Genomic DNA, 20,866 nt, shown 5'->3' on the forward strand with positions numbered 1-20,866 from the left:
CTATGAACCATATCAACCAATATATTTACAGATGCATCTCTTTAAATATTCACAGTGACATTTTCTCTTTTTTTCCCCATCCCTTCCTTCCCATCCCCCTCCAAAAACAGTAAATATTGGACATATAAAATACAATTAAACAATATCTTTATACAAAAGGTATACAAAGAAAAAAGTCATATCATCTGCTTATACACATTAAATCTGATCGTGTTTATCTTCTTATCATTTTAGGTGGTGGTGGTCTGAGGCCTGCTCTTTCTGTTATGTTCCATATATGTTTCCCAGGTTTTTTTCAAACATTGTAACTTTGTCTTTTAAATTATATGTGATTTTTTTTTCCCAATGGGATACACTTAAACTTGGTTATATATTCCATTAATCCTTATAGTCATATAGTCCAACATGGCCATCTTGTATCTTTATTTTCATGTCTTTTCCACCTCTTCACCACCTCTCTCCCCTTTTTTTCCATTACTGTTTTTTAAGTTTTCCTTTTTAATCTCAATATATGACAACGCACTTAAGACATGAAATACCCCAACAATCTTCACAAGCAAACCCCTTTAACCCCAAATGAACCTCCCCTCCTTGGATTGCCCCTTGTCCCTTGACAGCAACCACAACTCCCCTTTCCATTCGGTTTTCGAACTTACTTGCAAGTGTCAACCGATTTCGCAGTGACCATTATTCTCCCACTCCCAGCCCCACCCAGAGAACACTATTTTCCTATACATATAGCAAAGCTCTCTCTTTTTTATCCCCTTCTTCCCCTTCTCTTATCCATCTTTAAATCTTTACATATATATTATCTTTACTTTATATTTTTACATATTTTTGTATATTTTCTTGCTTGTCATCCTTCATGTCACTCCTACTCCTCTCTTTTCCTGTCCTGCAAATGTTCAGCAAATTTTTGGGCTTTCGTTGGATCTGAGAACAGTCTATTCCATTCCCCAGGAATAAATAATTTGAGTACTGCTAGATATCTTAATATAAAGTTATAACCTTTCTTCCATAAGATTGTTTTTGCCTTGTTGAATTCCTTCCTCTTCTTTAAAGCTTATGTCCAGGTAAAAAAATATTTATTGTCCCTTATATTCCAATGGCTTATTGTCTTCTCTAACCTTCTTTCTTGCCTGCTCCAGTATGTTCTCTCTTGTCTTTTCTCTTAGAAGTTTTTCCAATATGGATCTCGGTTTTTGATGTGGTGGCGGTTTCGGTACTAGTGCTCAATGCACCCTTTTGATTTCCATTTCTTCATGTGAATCTGTCATTCCCAACACCTTCGGGATCCATCCTTTTATAAATTCTTTCATATCTGACCCTTCTTTGCCTTCTTTCAGGCCCACTATTTTTAAGTGGTTTCGCTTACTGTAGTTTTCTAATATGTCAATTTTTTGTGACAATAAATCTTGTGTCTCTCTTTAATTTTTTTTTTGCTCTCTTCCAACTTCCCTCTTAAATCATTTATCTCCATTTCTACAGCAGCTTCTCGTTCCTCCACATTTTCTACTCTTTTCCCTATTTCAGTCATGGCCAATTCTAAGCTTTGCATTCTGTCTTCAGCTCTTTTCATTTTTCTTTTGATTGAACTAAATTCTAATGACAGCCATTCTTTTAATGACCTAATTTGTTCTTCAAAAAAGGCTTTATCTAAACTTTGTCCTTCTATTTTACCTTCTTCTTTCCTTTGAAATTTTTGGTCTTCTTCCTCCTCCTCTTCTGTGTCTGTATCTATGTCTGTGTCATCTTCTTCTCTGTATCTGTGTATCTTCATCCTTCTCTGGTGAGCTGCTTCTGTATCCTTGCTGGGCCCCCCGCCGCAGGCCGACCCGTGGCTGGGCCCCCCACCGCAGGCCGACCCGTGGCTGGGCCCCCCGCCGCAGGCCGACCCGTGGCTGGGCCCCCCGCCGCAGGCCGACCCGTGGCTGGGCCCCCCGCCGCAGGCCGACCCGTGGCTGGGCCCCCCGCCGCAGGCCGACCCGTGGCTGGGCCCCCCGCCGCAGGCCGACCCGTGGCTGGGCCCCCCGCCGCAGGCCGACCCGTGGCTGGGCCCCCCGCCGCAGGCCGACCCGTGGCTGGGCCCCCCGCCGCAGGCCGACCCGTGGCTGGGCCCCCCGCCGCAGGCCGACCCGTGGCTGGGCCCCCCGCCGCAGGCCGACCCGTGGCTGGGCCCCCCGCCGCAGGCCGACCCGTGGCTGGGCCCCCCGCCGCAGGCCGACCCGTGGCTGGGCCCCCCGCCGCAGGCCGACCCGTGGCTGGGCCCCCCGCCGCAGGCCGACCCGTGGCTGGGCCCCCCGCCGCAGGCCGACCCGTGGCTGGGCCCCCCGCCGCAGGCCGACCCGTGGCTGGGCCCCCCGCCGCAGGCCGACCCGTGGCTGGGCCCCCCGCCGCAGGCCGACCCGTGGCTGGGCCCCCCGCCGCAGGCCGACCCGTGGCTGGGCCCCCCGCCGCAGGCCGACCCGTGGCTGGGCCCCCCGCCGCAGGCCGACCCGTGGCTGGGCCCCCCGCCGCAGGCCGACCCGTGGCTGGGCCCCCCGCCGCAGGCCGACCCGTGGCTGGGCCCCCCGCCGCAGGCCGACCCGTGGCTGGGCCCCCCGCCGCAGGCCGACCCGTGGCTGGGCCCCCCGCCGCAGGCCGACCCCCTGCCGGTTGCCCCGTTACTGCTCATCCTCTTCCTGCCCTTCATTCTCTTTCTCACCATTCTTCTTTTCTTTCTTGTTTGCTTCCCCTAGCTAAACGCCCCGATACTGGGTGTCTCTTAGCTGGCTGCTCTGCAGCTGGCCGCTCCTCAGCTGAGTCCCCCTCCTGCCTGCGATAACCTTTTCTTTTACTTGCGCACTGCGCATTTGCAACTTTTCGCGCATGCGCAGTTGCGCACCTCTTCTTGGCTCTGAGAGCCATTTTTGAAGTCCACCGGTTGGGAGGACACCGCTCCTCTGGGGATTCACCAATGTCGGAGATCAGCTGCTCCTCTCCATGGTGGCTCTGCTCCGACGTGCAGGTAAGGTCTTTTTCTTTCTCGTCCAGTGATTTTCCTTTCCCTTTTCTCTGTTATTCTTACTTTTTCTCTTTTGGGTACCATCTTCTGTCTCTTCTCTGTCTCTTTCTCTTCCTGCATTTTATGTTTATTGAGCTCTGTTTTTTCATACTTTTTTTTTCTTTTCTCTGGAGAGGGCTGATTTCACTTGACCAGCCACTACTCCATCACATGACTCCCACCCAATGTTTCAGGCTTCAGCTCTTCATCAAGATATGAGCAAAATGCCGACAGGCACCTGAAGTTTCCTACCCTGAAGAAATTGTCCTTTGCTCTCTGAAGGGAGTTCTGTGGGAATCTCTCTCACTGCTCCCCATCTTTACAAAATTCTACTGCTTGAATGGTGATGCCTATCGCAGACAGGCATCTGGAAGTTATGCAGTTCTTGTGCTGGACCAGTCAGTCTCAACCTGCAGCAAAAGCAAATATTAATGATATATTAAACAAGCATTATGTAAAAGAAGGTTACAAACATAGCAACCAAAGAAACTAAACTACTCAAGGAAAAAAAAAGTTCTGCACTAAAAGAAAAACAAAAATCCTATTAGTGGTCTGGAAAGGTGCTCAATCTTGCCAGCCCACTACCCCCACTGGTGCTTCGTATGTTTGTGAAAGAGGGACTGCAGTAATTCAAGGAATATGAGAAACATATTAAGAATCACTGTGCTGGACTATATCATTTCATTTAGTTCAACTGACATTGAGTAAACTTGAGGTCTACACTTGGGCAGGTGAAATCTGTACCTGCTAGAACAGATTTTCATTCCATGTGAGACAAATAGAAACAATAATAAAGAATGGTGTCCTGTCAACCTCTTGGCCCTCCCCAGCAAACCCCTCTCCACTATTAAACTTGCTATCTCCCCTTCTCAAGAAAGGGCCCCAACCCACAAAACCCGAAACCATTTCACTCCAGGGATGAGGCCTAACATGCTGAATCCCTCCAGCTTCTCATTATCCACTGAAGACTCCAGCATCTGGCACTTCTTGTGTTTCTCAGTTATTTCTCATTAATTTGACTTGGCAACATTTAAACGTGTTTGCCCACTGCTGATCAAAAACTTAATTAATCTTTATAAATACAATTTCAACGTAAGATCTTAACTCTTCAATTCTTTCCTTCCAGTTGTCCTCTGTTCAAGGCAGTTAATTTTTCTCCCTGCTTTTAACACATTTAAGAGATCCTCCCAACAGGGTTGCTTCCCCTTCTAAATTAGTTAGATCTTCAAAGCGAGTGAAGCTCGTGTCATGGTTGTTCATCAGAAGATAATTTTAAGCTTAAAGAATCCATTTTAATAGTGCTTTATGGCAGCACCACTAGCTCTGGTCTGGAAAAGTAAATAATTACTTTTTACCTTAGCAAAATCAGCCAGTTATTCAAGAATTGCAACATTTTTTTTGTAGCAACTGCATAATTTGGGTGTAGTATATCCAGGGCTTACATGTGCATAATTTGTTTGACTAGTGTGTAGTGAAGCTCATGACTAATGTCAGCCAACACCAAAATGAGTCAAATTTGTGTAATTAAGAAACCTGGAAGGAAGCAGCTTTTCACATCGCACCATTCATAGGGACTGTGCTGTTAAAATATTGACCCAACCACTTCACTCGGGGCACTTCACAGTGTGGCGTTTTGCACTGCTGAGGGTTATAGAAATGAGGTCCAAGTTCCTCGTCATGTCATTTTATTAGTCGACCAACTAGAGGAATAATGTTTCTGTTTTCAGTCCTTCGAGGAGAAATGTTTCTTAAGGTTAAGTCTGAAAAGGCAGCAGTGCCAAGGATCACAGACTTCTGCACTGAAAGCTCTAGCGGGGAGGGGTGGGGGGGGCACATGTAAAGACAACTGTTGTCTGAACCTTTTAGCTTTCAGATTATTCCTGGCAACTGCAATTAATTTGGGAGGGTACAGTTCAGAACCAGGCCCTTCAGCCAACATGTCCATGCCAATCATTTTGCCCATCTCAACGACAGTATAAGTGAGAAATGCAGTGCAGTAACAGGCCTATCCAGCCCAGGAGCCTGCACTGTCCAAACACACCCATCTGACGAATAACTAACTAACCCCATGCATCTTTGGAATGTGGGAGGACTGATGAAGGCCTGCATGCCAAATACTGCCTTCATCTCTATGTTTACTTCACTCGCCACTTTCAGGATACTATGGACCTGTACCTGTGGACTTCAGTTCTGCAACATTTTTTGATTTGCCAAAATGCAATGCCTTATACTTAACTGGATCTATCTCCATCTGCAAATCCTTAACCTACAGGCGTGGTTGATTAAGATTGGATTGTAATTTTAAATAATCTTGTCTGCTATAACCACCAATATTACCTTCATCTACAAACTTGTTACTTATGCCATGGTTCACAGAGTATGGAATTCAAATTGGCAGAAGAAGCACCTGTGATACTCTCTACTCAAGGGTAAAAGACCAGCCCTTTCTCCTTGTGGTGTCCATTTGTCAGAGAATAAAGGCTCTGTTCTGTGGACTGTGTACTTTCTGAATGTTTGTGGAGTATTGGGCAGCATTCATTAGGTATTTTGTTAGTGCAGCTTAATATTAATGACATCAACACTAGGAGGGTCAGTGGGTGGAGAATGCACTGGGGTCCTCAAAATTAGAATCTGGTGCCTGCACCAGGTGGAGATGTGCAATATAATTAGGGGGAGGCAGTATAATTTGTGAAGCATTTCATGACAAGGAAGCTGTCATGAGAGCCATCCTTGAGAAGCCCTGCAGCAGGAGGATGAGGAGGGGCAGTAGCATGCATAGAGGAAACAGGTCAGTTGACTGCAGCAAAGAGAAACATTGCCATTGCATGTCAAAATTCAAAGGATGCTCCTCATTCAGGCAGAGTGACAACAGGGCATTCATGGCCTACCTTGACATTGCTTGCTTTTGCGTTGGCTAAATAAAGAATTACTGTTGGATTTGTTTTAGAGAGCCTTTATCAGGTACCATAGACATTACCCTTACTTAATTGTGGAAGGCATGATCAAACTCCATTCACATTGTGGTAGAGGGTTGTAAAGAAAGCTTTTGGCATATTGGTCTTCATAAATAAAAGTACAACACGTTTCCGATTATCCAAAAAACACTTTACTGAAATTCTCAGTTATCTGCAGTATCGGCGGCAACATGACATCACAAGTTGGAAAAAAATTTTACGTGCCGTCCTCAAGTTGGACTCTGACGTGCTGTTAATGCCATTTTGAATCCATTGGAGCTCTTGTGTACTCAAGTGTGCTGTTTTGAATACATTTTGAATGTTGCTGGATTTATCTTTGTAAGCAGAGATCATATTGTTTTTTTGGGTAAGAATTAAATTTTATTTCATGCTTGAAAATTCCCTTGTTCTTTGTTGTTGTTTTAACCACTGATACAAGATTTATGCTGATACTACTGGGCTGGGATTGGAGTGGGGACCTCGGGCTCACAGGCAGGTTCAGCGACAGTGGTGGGGAGGTGTTGGGATCAGAGCAGCATCTTGGGCTCCCGGGAACGTTCGACGAAGGTGCTGGGGAGGTGTCAGGATCGGCGACGACAGGTACAAGTTTTCTGCTGCTTAAACTGGGTTGATTAAAGCCATTTCTCAGATATCTGGAAAATGTACTTAACCGATACATGTCTGGTCCCGAGCGTTTCGGATACTTGGAGTTTGCAGTTGCTATTGCAGTACTTAATAAAACCAAATTGTTAACTGTATCTCTTTCCACAGATGCTGACAAAGTGACCGAAGGGTTTTCAGCATTCTCTGTTTCAGTTTCACAGTTTCCACATTTTTATATATATACTGTGCTGCCATTTTATTTTTGAAAAGATTATTTGCTTCCATCAGAAAAGTGATTGTAAACAATATTTCGTTGCCACTTTCGTATCTTGGAGAATTCAGGGTGGACAAGTTCAATTAACTGCTTAGATCAATCAAGTTCAAGTAATGTCGGTTTTCTTTTTTTTGTCTGTGTATATCACAGTTCTGCACTAATCAACATTTTAAAAACTATGTTTAAAAAACCATGTCAAAATTTTGGGGCATAGTTATTGACAACTGCTACAGAGTTCTAATGCTGATGAAACATAATGGTGAATGTGCGATTTATTTAATTAAAAAAAATTATATATATAGTATTTTCATTGACTGATAAAAAATCTTCCATTTGTCCAATTATAGACTTTTTTTTCTATGTAAAACTTTGCAAAGAAAATTTGCAGTTGTAAAGCACAGGGATAAAATATTGCCAAATAGATTTTTTGTTTTTGATGGGACAATTTTAGGTCATGAATGAAGAGTTATGTGCAAGAAATGCATTGTGAAGAGACGAAACATGTGGATGGAAGCTTGCCGGCTTTCATATAGCATATCAAAATATTGAGCACTGACGAGGAATAGAATATTGTAGCTAATTAAGATCCTCTGATATTCCTAATAGATTAGGTATTTACAACATTTAATGATTTGTGAATGTGATTTATTTCTACAGTCTTCACATGAAGCAGGGCTTCCATTGAATAAATCGGCTTCCAGTGTAAGTAATCATCCCTCAAAAAAACAGAAAAGTGAAAGAGTGCACGTGGAGACAGAAGATAAAACTCCATTTTCTGAGAAGGAACTGGAAGATGCTACTGTAATTCTTCCTCACAAACCTTCACACAAATCATTGGAACAGATTGAGAAGCCAGTTATTCATAAAGTTTGCACAGAAGTGATTGGAGAAGCTCAGGAAAACCAGATGCCTTCCACAACCAGTTTGGAGTTGAGCGGGTCAGAAAAGCATGGGGAACGTGCAGCTGAAAGTGAAGAAATGGACAGTAATGCTCATCTACCACTAGAAACCTCCATTAAGCCAGTGTTTGAAAACAAGGAAGACATTGAGAAGATAGAAAACAGCCGAGAAAATGATGTAGAAAGGAGAGATACTATGGAGATTGATGAACCACCAAGCACTTCATTCAAAGGAGAGAACAGCATTTTCCTGGACGAAGACAGCAAGCAGCCTGTTGGCAAATTCTTTGGGAATGTGGAGATTATGCAAGTAAGTGCTATAAACAGTAGTAATTATTATTCCTCATTTATTCATCTACTGATTGTAAGTCATCATTTAGAGTGTGTGAAAGTCAGCCCGCGCTGTAATAAAACAAACAGCAAAACACAGCAGAACCAATGAAGTGTACAACAGTTTCTTTATTCAGCTTTGATAACACTAGCAGGAGAAGGGGGGTACAAAGAAAGAGTTCAGTAACTCATTCTGTTCACTGAGTCCCAACTCAAAGCATACAGAGTGTTCATCCCACCTTTATAGACCTTTGAGCAGGGGTCTGCATGAGACCCTACAAGTTTCATCTGAGTTTCACACAGCTGGCCATTCTTGTTTTTACACATATTCCCTTGTGATGTCTGCAGATAGCTGGGAAATGTCAGGGTGTCCTTCTGCTTGGTATATTTACATTACTACAATATTTATGGTGTCAGTTACTATCTCACTACAGCACAGGGAAGGTCATGTGAGAAGGCAATTACATTCCCACCACCCTTTCTTAAGCATATTTGTTAAAATTATTCTTTCACAACAGACTGGAAAACATTAGGGAATTTTCATTTTGAGGAATAGCTTTAATATCATGAAACCCCTAACAGATAAAGCGATCATTCTCCACAGACTTCCTGCACGTTGATAAGTGAAATCCTTTTCTGGGTGTCTGTATACTTTCAGGGAAGGAATTTGGTCTTGGCCATATGCAGTAAATTCATGATGTAGCAGTTTTTAAAAAAAAAAACTTTATTTTTGATTTTCAAATCCAAACAAACAACACAATCTCACTCCATAATGTTATATAACATTCAGTCTATTTTTCTCTCGCCTCCCTCACATACCCTGGTACTGCAAGAAAAATATTATATAAATTAGAAAAACACAAACAAAACCAATTATCGGTAAAGTCACAGTCCCTTAAAGGAACTTGAGAAAAACCCATAGTAACTGAAAGTTTAAAAAAAAAGGAACAAAATACAGGAACACATTATCTGTACCTTGACCTACTTCATTTATCTCAATTGTTCCACTACTGGCACGGATTATTGCCTTTCTTTTATTCAGAAGGGGTATAATTATACCTGCGTTCCAATGTATTGCAGATAGAGTTGCCACACCTTAATGAATTTGTCATATTTCCTCCTCCAACTGTATGTGATTTTTCTCCAAGGGATACAACTCTATATCTCCGTATTCCATCAAGTAATATTTAGTTGGGAGTCGGACTTCCATGTGACTATTATACACTTTTTGGCTACTGCCAAGGCAACCTTCACAAACTGAATTTGGTATTTGGACAGATTAAAACTCACCTTTGTAATTTTTTTCAGAATGTCCCCTAGGTCCTCCCAAAAGGATCTCACCTTTGAACACAGCCAGGTTAAATGCATAAAGGTTCCAGTCTCCACACCTCGAACACATTTCAGAGATTTCTGGTTTGGATTTATGTAGTTTCTGTGGTGTGAGGTACAGTAAATGCAGGAAATTATATTGTACCAACCTGTACCTGGCATTAATGACTACTGTCATGCTGTCCTGACACAGGTGTGACTAGCACCACTCATGGATTGTTGTGCCCAAGTCTGACTCCCACCTTTCCCTTGCCTTATGTAAGCCCGGCTTCGGGCCCTGACTTTGGAATAGCAGATACATTATGGATGTATTCTCCCTTCGAATTAGTAAAAACACAAAATGCTGGAGAAGCTCAACAAGTCAAACAGTGTACCTTATATAGCAAAGGCAAAGATACAGAACTGATGTTTTGGGCTCAAACGCGAGTATGAGAAAATGCTGGCAAGCTTCCAAACAAAAGAGGGGGAGAGGGTGGCAAAAACAAGAGATGATAGGTGGAGAAAGAAGGGAGGGGACAGCAGCAATGAGGGGGAAGGGGGATAGCTGGGTGGGTGGGTGAAAGAATTGGATAGACAGGAAAATGGGAGGGGAAAGAAGAGGCAAGCATGTTTAATTGAAACCAGTAAAGTCTATGTTCACACCAGGTGGAAAATGAGGTGTTGTTCCTCCAATCTGCAGGTGGTCAGGGTGGGACAGTACAGAAGGCCATGGACAGACATGTGAGCATGGAAGTGTGACACGGAATTGAAATGTTTGGCCACTAGGAGGTCGCTGTGGTTGGGAATGGAGCTGAGCGAAGCGATTTTCCCGGTCTGCGACCGGTCTCTCAAATGTAGAGAATGCCACAAAGGGTGCACCGGATGCAGTAGATAAGTCCTCTGGATGTACAAGTTAAGTGTTACTTTAGGTGAAGGGCCTGTTTTGGGTCCTGCACTGTGGTGAAGGTGGAGGTGTGGGTGCAAATGTTGCACCTCCGGGCACAGGGGAAGATGCCTGGGGTGTCATCGATGGGGAGGGATGACTGCATGAGGGAAACACAGAGGGAGGTCCTGCGGAAAGTCAAGAGGGCAGGAGAGGAAAAATTGTGTCTGATGGTGGGATTCTGTACTAATTGTTGGAAATTACTTAACCCTAAATATTTGATGCCCTTTTGTGGCCATTTAAATTGTCTCCCTTGTCGGTACTGTCTGTACTCCCCCTTTGTCAAGGGCATGAATGTGCTCTTGACCAGATTTAGCTTGTATTCTGAGACCTTGCCATAATCCTTCAGTGTGGTCCTCACCCTGGCCAATGAACCCCCCCCCCCTCCCCACATCCTGGGGTCCATCAAATATACTAGCACATCATCAGTAAATAAATCAATTTTATGCTCTTGGCCCATCCTGAACCCCTTTATATCTGGATCCCACCATGTGGCTTCTTCCAGTGGTTCAATAGCCAATATAAACAACACTGCCCTGCCTATTGTTGGACCTGCCCAGCGGGAACACTGGAGACATTTGCCCATTCATTATAATTTTAGATTGAGGCTTGTGATACAACATATTTACCCAATTTATGAATGGTTATCCCAATCCAAATTTCTCCAATACTTTAAATTAAAAAGTCCCATTCCAGTCTGTCAAAAGCCTTCTCCATGTCCAGGGCTATGGCCACACCTGGGTCCACCTCCGACTATGCCAGATGCACTAAATTAAGTAATCTGTATATATTATCTGCTGATTGCTCTTTTTTTACAAGTCCTGTTTGGTCTGGATTTGTTAATCTTGGTAAATATTGAGCCAATCTATTGGCTAATGTCTTTGCTATACTTTTATAATCAAAATTCAGTAATGAAATTGGCCTATAGGAGATGAGATTCAATAGATCCCTGTCTTCTTTGGGGATTACAGTAATGATTTCTGTTGAAAAAGACTTCAGACGGCTAGGTGTCTCCACCACCTGATCCATCATCCCCATAAATAAGAGGCATTAAAAGATCTTTGAACTCTATAAAATTCAGCCAGGAACCCATCCTCCCCCAGTGATTTGTTAGCCTGCGATAAGCCCAGAGCTTCCTCAATTTCCATCCTAATCCAAACTTGGTAATTCCAATGCAAGCAAGAAGTCATCTATATTAGCAGGGTCTCCCACTGATTCTGATTTTTATAGCTCTGTATAAAACTTCTTCTAAATGTTTCATTTATCTCTTTTGCTTTGTATGAAATTTTGTCTTCCTCCATTTGAATCACATTAATTGTTCTTGAGGCCTCTTGCGCCCTCACCTGCTATGACAAGACTCAATGGGCCCTTTCCCCCACCTCATAATACTGCTGTTTCGATCTTAGGATCATCTTTTCTATCTTGTATGTTTGTATTGTATTTGAACTTCTTATTCATTAAATTCCTATATTTTTCCTCAGTCCCAATCTTTGATAATCTTTTTTCCAATTAGGTAATTTCCTGTTCCAAATCATTTATCTCTTTCATATGCTCCTTTATAATACCCTTGTAATAACCAATTATCTGGTCCATTAAATAAGCCTTCGTTGTGTCCCATAATAGGAAACTATTGGCGGTAGATGGACAGTTAGTCTCACAAAACAACTCTACATGGCCTCTAGTAAAGCTACTAAATTCCAGTTTTCCGAACAGCAATGAATTAAAGTGCCATCTATATACCACAGCCTGTTTATCTGGCATTACAATAGACAGTCAAGGGTGAATGGTCAGATAGTAACCGAGCCATGAACTTGGTCCCCACTATCCTACTCTCCAATTGGGCTGATGTCAAAAATAAATAATTTCCTGTGTATGAATCGTGTTATGCCGAGTAAAATGAATAATTTCTCTCTCTTGAATGTTGCATTCTTCAGTTATCTATTAAATTCAACCCTTTCATAAAGTCTAGGGTAGTTTTAACTGCCCTGGCCCTTGTTACCTTCTGTGCCAACATGTCCAAGACCAGATCCAGACAAAAGTACAAATCCCCTCTAATCAGAACTTTCTCATAGCCCTTTGTTCCTTTCAAGAATATATTTTGTTTAAATTGTTCATCATCAAAATTTCAGGCATATTTATTCATGAGTGTCCATAATTCTGAGTATATCTGACAATGAATTATCACAAATCTCCCAGCTGGGCCAATGACCGCACCCCAGACCACCACCAGAAGACTTTTTCCTATGAGGTTGGCCACTCCCCTAGGTCTGAAGCAAAAGGAGGACATCACCACCTGACCTACCCACCCCCCTTTTAACTTTGTATGTTCTTGTTTTGTAAGGAGGGTCTCCTGTCAAAAAAAATAGTATATTCACTTGTATTTTTAAGGGTGCCAAAATTCTTTTTCTCTTTACCAACCCATTCAGCCCATTTACTTTGAAACTCACAAAATTTGATTGTCTTATCCATTACCCCAGAACCTCTCTGTCATTTTTCTTCCTTCCTTCTTTCACCATACTTATCCACCCCTTCCTTCTTTTTCCATGATACTTATTCTCCATCCATCTTCCACAGATCCCTGATGCAGATGACCATGCTCCAAATAAAGCCTAAACAAAGTCTTTAAAAAAAACTAGAACCAATAAATCAGAAAAAGAAATAGCCAAAAAATACCCCCAAATGGCTCACCCCCCCCCCCCATTCTCGACGTCCCCTTCCCCTCCCAGCACCAATATCAGATACTGGTGCAAACTCTCCCCATTATTTTGGAGTGTGCCTACTGCACCCACCTAGAGTTCCCCACTTTAACTCCTTATTTAACTTTGACATTCATAGTTTTAAACAATAAAACATTCCCATCTATGTTCTTATCCTTTACAATATTACAATACCCAACTGTGCTGGGTGGGTCACGTCTCCAGAATGGAGGACCATCGCCTTCCCAAGATGGCCACCAAGACAGAGGTGCACCAAAGAAGAGGTACAAGGACTGCCTAAAGAAATCTCTTGGTGGCTGCCACATTGACCACCACCAGTGGGCTGATATCGCCTCAAACCGTGCATCTTGGCGCCTCACAGTTCGGTGGGCAGCAACCTCCTTTGAAGAAGACCGCAGAGCCCACCTCACTGACAAAAGACAAAGGAGGAAAAAACCAACCCCAACCAACCAATTTTCCCTTGCAACAGCTGCAACCCTGTCTGCCTGTCCCGCATCGGACTTGTCAGCCACAAACGAGCCTGCAGCTGACGTGGACATTACCCCTCCATTAATCTTCGTCCGCGAAGCCAAGCCAAAGAAAGATTATAAATCAATTATTCAATTTCTTCCCCTTTTCTCCCCATTTATATTACTCTCAAGAGGATGGCAAGGCTTTCACATAACATATTGCCTCCCTAGCATCTGTGAAAAAATTTTTCTCCCCTCTAAAAATGTACATTGATCAGAAAAATCAGAATTTATTGTCATGGAAAAGTCATGAAATTTGTTGTTTTATCACATGCAAATATTCATAAACCACCTTACAAAAATAAATAAAATTAGTGCACAAAAAGTAAAAGTAAGGCTTCATTCATCATTCATGAATCTGATGCAAAGGAGAAGAAGCTATCCTTGTGATGTTGAGTGCTTATCTTCAGGCTCTGTACTTCTTTCCTGGTGGTAACAGAGTGAAGAGGGGATGGCCTTGGTGTGGGGTCTTTGAGGATAGTGGCGCTTTCTTAAGATACCACCTCTTGAAGATGTCTTCAATGGAGTGAAAACTGGTGCCTGTGAGGTTGCAATTCAAGTTGACAAACCTCTGGAGTTTTTTCTTGTCCTGAGCATTGGCATCTCTGTACCAGATGCTTCCAGCCAGAACACTCTCCACGACACGCCAGTAGAAGTTTACGAGCGTCTTCGGAGACGTACCGAATCTCCTCAAACATCTCACAAAGTGTAGCTGCTGGTGAGTCTTCTTTGTGATTGCATCGACCGAGGAGAGATCCTCAGAGATGTTGACACCCAGGAATTTGAAGTTCGTGATCCTCTCCACAACTGAGCTCACGATTGTGTTCTTCTGACTTCCTCCTGAAGTTCACAATCATTTCCTTGGTTTTGCTAACATTGAGTGCAAGGTTGTTGGTGTGACACCACTCAAAAGCTGATCTATCACCCTCCTGTACGTTTCCTCATTGCCATCTGTGATTCTGATGACAACCATGGTGTCATCTGCTAATTTGTAGATAGCATTAGAATTGTGCCCAGCCTCACATTCATGGGTGTATAGTGAGTAGAGCAGAGGGCTAAGCTCACATCCTTGAGGTGCACCTGTGTTGATAGTCAGTGAGGACGAGCTATTGTTTCAATTTGTACTGACTGTGGTCTTCTAATGAGGAAGTCGAGGATCCAGTTGCAGAGGGGGGGTGCAGAAGCCCAGGGTTCGGAGCTTCTTGACCAGCACTGAAGGAATAATGGTGTTGAAGGCTGAGCTGTACTCGATGAAGAGAAGCCGTATGTATGAGTTGCTCTTTTCAAGGTGATCCAGAGCGGAGTGGAGAGCCAGCGATATTGTGTCTGCTGTGGAGCGGTTGTGACGATGGGCAAATTGTAGAGGGTCCAGACTTTTGCTTAGGTCCATGTTAATTTTGGCCATGACCAACCTCTCAAAGCATTTCATCACAGTAGATGTTAGTGCTGTGGGCGATGGTTGTTGAGGCAGCTCGCAGTGGTCTTCTTGGATACCAGAATGATTAATGCCTTTGAAGCAGATCATTTGGAAGATTAAGTTTTGAGGTCATCATTATTGAGTTCATGATTGGTCTCCGGTGGCACTTAACATTAGTTTTTGCTGAAAATCATTTTCAGGATCTTAGCAATGGAATATTTCTCATGCGTGATTCTAAACCAAACTATGTGCTTTGATTTTTGGTGTATAATTTGTTGGGACACATAGCTGGTTGCAATCTTTAACATCATATTGTTATGGAGTCCAGAGGACCCCAAAAACCAGCAGGAATAGATATGCACCACAACACAGGGTACTTAAACAAAAGTAGTTTTTAATTATATTTGAACAGGAAAACAGAATTAATCTTTAACATTACTTAACCTACCTAACTACTTAATCCTCCCTCTAATATTAAGCACAGGTGTGTGTAATGTATATTTAAGATTAGAAAAGTTCCATGGATCACAGTCCAATCTCACTGGTTGCAGGCAATTCTTGTATTGTGCATTAACCAAAGTTCACCAGTCTGTGGGGCTTAATAGGCAAATGGTTATCACTCAGGAGGGTTCTTGCTGGTTTTCAGAGAGAGATTCCTTTTCCAGGACATCTGCAACTGATTCCTTCTCAATCAGTCTTGCTGACGAAACTTGCCCCCTTCAGGGTTCTCCAGATGATCTTCTTTCTTTCAGGTCATCTTTCAGACCGCCAGCCTCCTCCTTTGACCAGGCAGCCTTCCAAAGTTTGCCAGCTTGTCCTTCTGGAACTGATTTCCGTGTCTCACCTCTGTTTCACACCCGCCCTCTCTGAGAGCATAACTCTTCTCCTCTGCCTGCAAAGATCACATGTTCTCCCAGGCAAGCTGCTGTCGATACTTTGTTGCCTCCTGCAAATATTGTGTGTTTTAAAATGTGTGTGTGTGCAAGCTGCTCTAGCAATTCCTCCCAAACCACCTTTAAATACTCTTGTCGCAATATTCTTTGTAGAGTCAGCTTGGATGCTTTGACTTGATGTCGAGAAGGCAATATGAGTTTCAGCATAAACTCCATGATTGGAAATAATCCTATCAAAAAGCTATACAAAAGAACTTAAGTAATCTTTATTTCACATTAATTGCAGCAGTGGATAGGCAATTGTTTTACTTTCAGATACTGATAATTTTGGTGGTTCTTTTATTTGTTTGAAGACTACTTTCAGCCCATAAAGCAAAATTACCAAGGACATGGCATTAAAGCAACTTTTATAAATAACTAAAAATCCACGTTAAGGCAAACACACTGTTGGGAGGAATTCAGCAGGTTAAGTGGCATCAGTGGGAGAAAAGGTCAACATTTCAAGCTGAAACTATTGCTGGAGGAACCCACTGATATCCTCCTACAGATTGCAGATGCTGGAATCTGAAGTCATGTACAATCTCCTATGTACCTTCAGTTCATTAACTCACCTTGTTAACCTCTATCGTGAAAAAGTATCCAAGTACATTATGAAATTCTTTGATGCTCTGACGACAGCCCGTTTCTGAGAAAGTATTGGTTTCCTAGATGAGTAAATTATGATATTTCTGTTTTTAAAAAGTTAATGCGTCAGTTGCAAATTATAATCATCGTCAATTTCTTCAATATACATGACTGTTATATATTGAGTGGAGCACAAAATCGGCAGCTGCTATGATTGTAGTAAAACACACAGAAATGCTAGAGGAGCTTGGCCAGTCTTGCCACGTTCACAGGAGGTAAAGATATATTATCGACATTTCAGGTCTGAGCCATTCTCCAAGGTATAAGCAAAAAACAGGAAGGCATCTGAAGAATGGGAGGGGCAGGAGTTCAGGTGAATAACCAAAAGTTGTTAACTGGATATGATAAGAGCAAAGGTGAAAATTGATTTTGCTGCTGTAAAAGGAGACAAAGGGAAAAGAGAAGAGAGAGAGAGCAGGGAAAGGCTTCCCTTCCACCACCACCATCAGCCCTTACTCACATCTCCTCCATTTCCTGCTCATCTGCCCTGGCCCCAATAAATACAACAAAAACAGGATTCTTCTTGTCCTCCCCTACCACCAGTCATTTCTACAAAACAGTATTTATTTATTTACTTTTATACATTTTGTTTTGGCGACTGCCTAAATCTCATTCATACATTAATAAAGGGCTTAAGCCCGAAACATTGGTTATGTATCTTTACCTTTGCTATATAAAGGACCCTGTTTGTTTGACCTGCTGAGTTTCACCTGCACTATGTGTTTTCCCACTGTTCTTATCTTTCTGCCCCCCACCGTCTGCAAGTCAGCGCGTTTGTTTCTCACTTCTGTAATTCTGGTGAAAGGTCCTTGACCATCAGCTTTTTGTTCTCTATCCCTCATGCTGCCTTAACTGCCGAATACTTCCCAGATTTTATGTTATTTGAGATTTCCAGCATTTGCAGTTTCTTGCAGCTACAAGGGATGTGGAAGCACAGGATGCTTCCAACCTCTTATTTGCACGGCACTTGTGACACATCTATATGCCTTTACAGAACAAGCAAGGGAAAAACATCTTGTATTTTCTTGTAAATGGCAATAAAGGAATCTTGAATTGTAATGTCTACACACATGGACCCCAGCAATAAATTGAAACATATCAGATTATATTGTTAAATTTAAAACTACTCGATGGCTGTTCAAGAATAAAGTTAATATTTGTTTAATTTATGACTTCACATTAAAATATAATTGATTGAAAAGTCTTTTTTTTAAATTGCACCATTGTAACAATACCATTTAATGTTTGATATTCCACTAGGAATTTTGAATACTGGTGAATCTGACATAATACATGCATATATAAAAATATGATGTTTATTATCATCAATTACAGTGGCACATAATCCCTGCAGTGGCTGAGATTAATATTCTAATATGCAAATTACCATCAGTACTGTTAACACCTGCTGAAGTCACATCACTTCTCCCACATCATTTTCAATTTCTTTCTGTAATCTTTGTTTGGCAACCTCCCAAACATGTGGCAAATATGATTACAACTACAGGAGAAGCGGACAGGTCACATTTATTTTTTTGGCATGTGCTTTCCATATCACAAGGCACAGTAGAGTGTCATTGAACAGTCCAGTGATTGATCAGTAAAAGCATATTTTTGCCTCCAAGGAAAATAATGCATTTTAACCTTTCGATAAGAAAACAAGACAATGGATGTTGTTCATACTCAGGTGTCTACCTGCCTTTTGCTCATATCTTGATGAAGGGCTCAAGTCCGAAACATTGGTTATATATCCATTTGTCCTATGGACGTTGTGGAACCTGCTGTATTTCTCCAGCACTTTTGTGTATTAAACACAATGGATATTTCAGGATCTTCCACAGACAGTACCACTCCTGGATTCTGTCACCAGGCGAGAATATAGGAGACGTCACTTCATTGCAAAGGACGAAGAGGGTGAAGAACAAGAGGACAATGTCACAGATAAGAAAAAAGGGGAGCCGCGAGTGCCACCTTCCTCAGAAAATGAGGTATGATAATGTGTATCATTGGTGTTGTGCCTTTCATATTGTTGAAGTGTTTGGTATCATCAAGCAACCACACAAATAGAGTGATGTTGCTGACTTGGTTAGAAGTGTTTCTTAATTCCATTCATAGTTGACAGCTGTAGAGTATAAATTGAAATGGAAATGTCAGTGAGTGTAAAGGGAGCATGAGTGCTGTGCCTTGTTGAGTCAAATTTTGAAGCATGAGGGATTATCAAAACGGGGTAGGGGCTAAACAATCTTAATATTTTTACACTTTGGCTTAATTTGATTCTAGTTGTACAAGAGAGCACAGGAAATGTCACCCAGTGAACCAAATGCTAAACCTTTGGGATTTTCAAAATTTTAAGTCCTTTTTGCACCCTTTCTCTTTCCTCTAGTTGGGTGACCATAATTGCGCTCAATGCTCCCCGTGTTGTCTTACCAACATCTTGAACATTTGTAATATGACATCCTAGCTCCTGTACTCAATGCCCTAACTAATTGTGTGGCCACTTAAATGGACCTGTTCCCCAAAGTTCTCTGTTCTACCAGACTCCCCAGCACCTGTGTAAATCCTGCCTTAGTTTAACCTGCCAAAGAGCAGCATTTGTCCAAATTAAATTCCACCTTGCATTTCCCCTTTATCAATGTATTTTATAGCCCTAACAAACCTTGTGTTCATTGCTTTTTTTTCCTGCCCCCTTCATGTGGTCTTTTTCTTAAAGTGAATCCATGACTAGAGAAAGTTTGAAGTTTTGATAAAATGCAAATCTGATACTGAATCTATTTCATCTAGTCACATGAGCAATGGAAAACACAAGTGCAGCAACTAATGATATGTTTTGCTTTTAAAGGTACCAGTGGGAACGGAAACCCAAATAAATCCTGTCTTGCAAAATGCACCAGACATGGCGGAGAAGTGTTGGTGATGACTTTGTAAAAACACAAATGGAAATCGTTAACCAGTATATTCAAACTAAAGGTGTCCATCTGATTGCACACCTAATTATAGCAGAGCCTAGCTTGTCTGAAAGCAATTTTGGTAGTTGAGTAGCTGTTGTATAACATTTGCAAATCACCAATCTTTTTCAGATTTGACATTTTGGCTTGATTATTTGACCAACATTCTGCAGTTTCAAAAATATGTAATCATCAATCTAAGTTTTCAGTTAAAGCATCCCTGGCATTTCCATGCACTTCTATTAATAGGGAGTAATTAAAAATAATGATGGCTGGTGTTAAAGTTAGAACTATAAGTAACCATAGAGTTAGGATTAGCATTTATGCAGTGCCTTTACCATTGTGGGCAGGGAAGGGTACCAATCAAGCTACTTTAAATCATTAAATTTAAAACAAAGACTAACCAATTCATATAAAAGAGTCTGTTTGTACATGGAAAAAAAATTGCTTTGATTTGAGAGCATCAAGGTAAATAGTGCTTTATAAACTAATCTGAAATATTTTCATAAAGCTTGGAATTGTAGTATTTTGTACAGGTTCAACCAGGTTTTATTAAAATAACATCCATTCGCTTTTATGTAAGAAACTTTTGTGTCCTGGAATTTTTGTGGTAATCTGGAGAAGGATTTGTAACACTTTGTAAATAATACAAATTCAGGATTATGGGAAAACAGTGCCTTTGCAAAAGCATGAAAATCAATATTAAATAAAATGGAATGACAATATTTCCAATACTGAACAATTATAAAAGTCGTAGAACAAAATCTTTACCAACAGTCCAACCCCACCCCCACAGTCTGATTTTGGTCAAACCCAAGAGTTAGAAAATGAATAAAATTATTTTACTTATGGACTGATGCTATTTGTCTTTCATTAATATGATGTTGTTAAAGATAAAGGATGATTGTTTTCCAGAATATTTGCAATTTTAGTGGAAAAGAACACAATGAAATCACATGATTTCACTTTAGTTCAATAATTCTGTCTTTCTGTAAGTCGTTTTGGTGAAATTTATTAAAATTGATTTTATTTTTATATCCAGTGGCTTTAGCATATTTATTATGCAGGAAAGAAGGAAAAAGGTGGAACTCTTCACTTGAATGCATGTTTCTTTAGAAAGGACAAAAGCCTCTTTCCCAGGTAACATTTATGGGTAATTCTACATCAGCCATCATATCTGGCCAAACCTCCTCTATCAGAGTTGATAACATCATTTGGTTCCATGTCCCTTTGGGTATTCTGCCTATCTTCACTCTGTACCACTTGGAGTTAATGAAAATGCCCTGTTGGCGAAATAAATGCCTCCTTCCCATTCCAAATATAATCTAAACCATGATTCATTTTGTA

The 20,866-nt window shown here is 41.6% G+C and overlaps 1 protein-coding gene across 1 annotated transcript in view; it reads left to right on the plus strand.

Moving 5' to 3' along the window:
• The window catches only part of c2h1orf174 (chromosome 2 C1orf174 homolog), a 40,162-nt gene extending 19,608 nt beyond the window's left edge, over positions 1-20,554 (plus strand). The window contains exons 4-6 of the mRNA XM_069915577.1: positions 7,532-8,083; positions 18,404-18,562; positions 19,414-20,554. Of these exons, the coding sequence (XP_069771678.1) occupies positions 7,532-8,083; positions 18,404-18,562; positions 19,414-19,488 (786 nt within the window). The 3' untranslated portion in view covers positions 19,489-20,554. The remainder of the gene's footprint in view (positions 1-7,531; positions 8,084-18,403; positions 18,563-19,413) is intronic.
• The last annotated feature ends 312 nt before the right edge of the window (positions 20,555-20,866 follow it).

This window comes from Narcine bancroftii, chromosome 2 (genome assembly GCF_036971445.1).
Source record: "Narcine bancroftii isolate sNarBan1 chromosome 2, sNarBan1.hap1, whole genome shotgun sequence".
In the NCBI taxonomy this organism is placed as follows: domain Eukaryota; kingdom Metazoa; phylum Chordata; class Chondrichthyes; order Torpediniformes; family Narcinidae; genus Narcine; species Narcine bancroftii.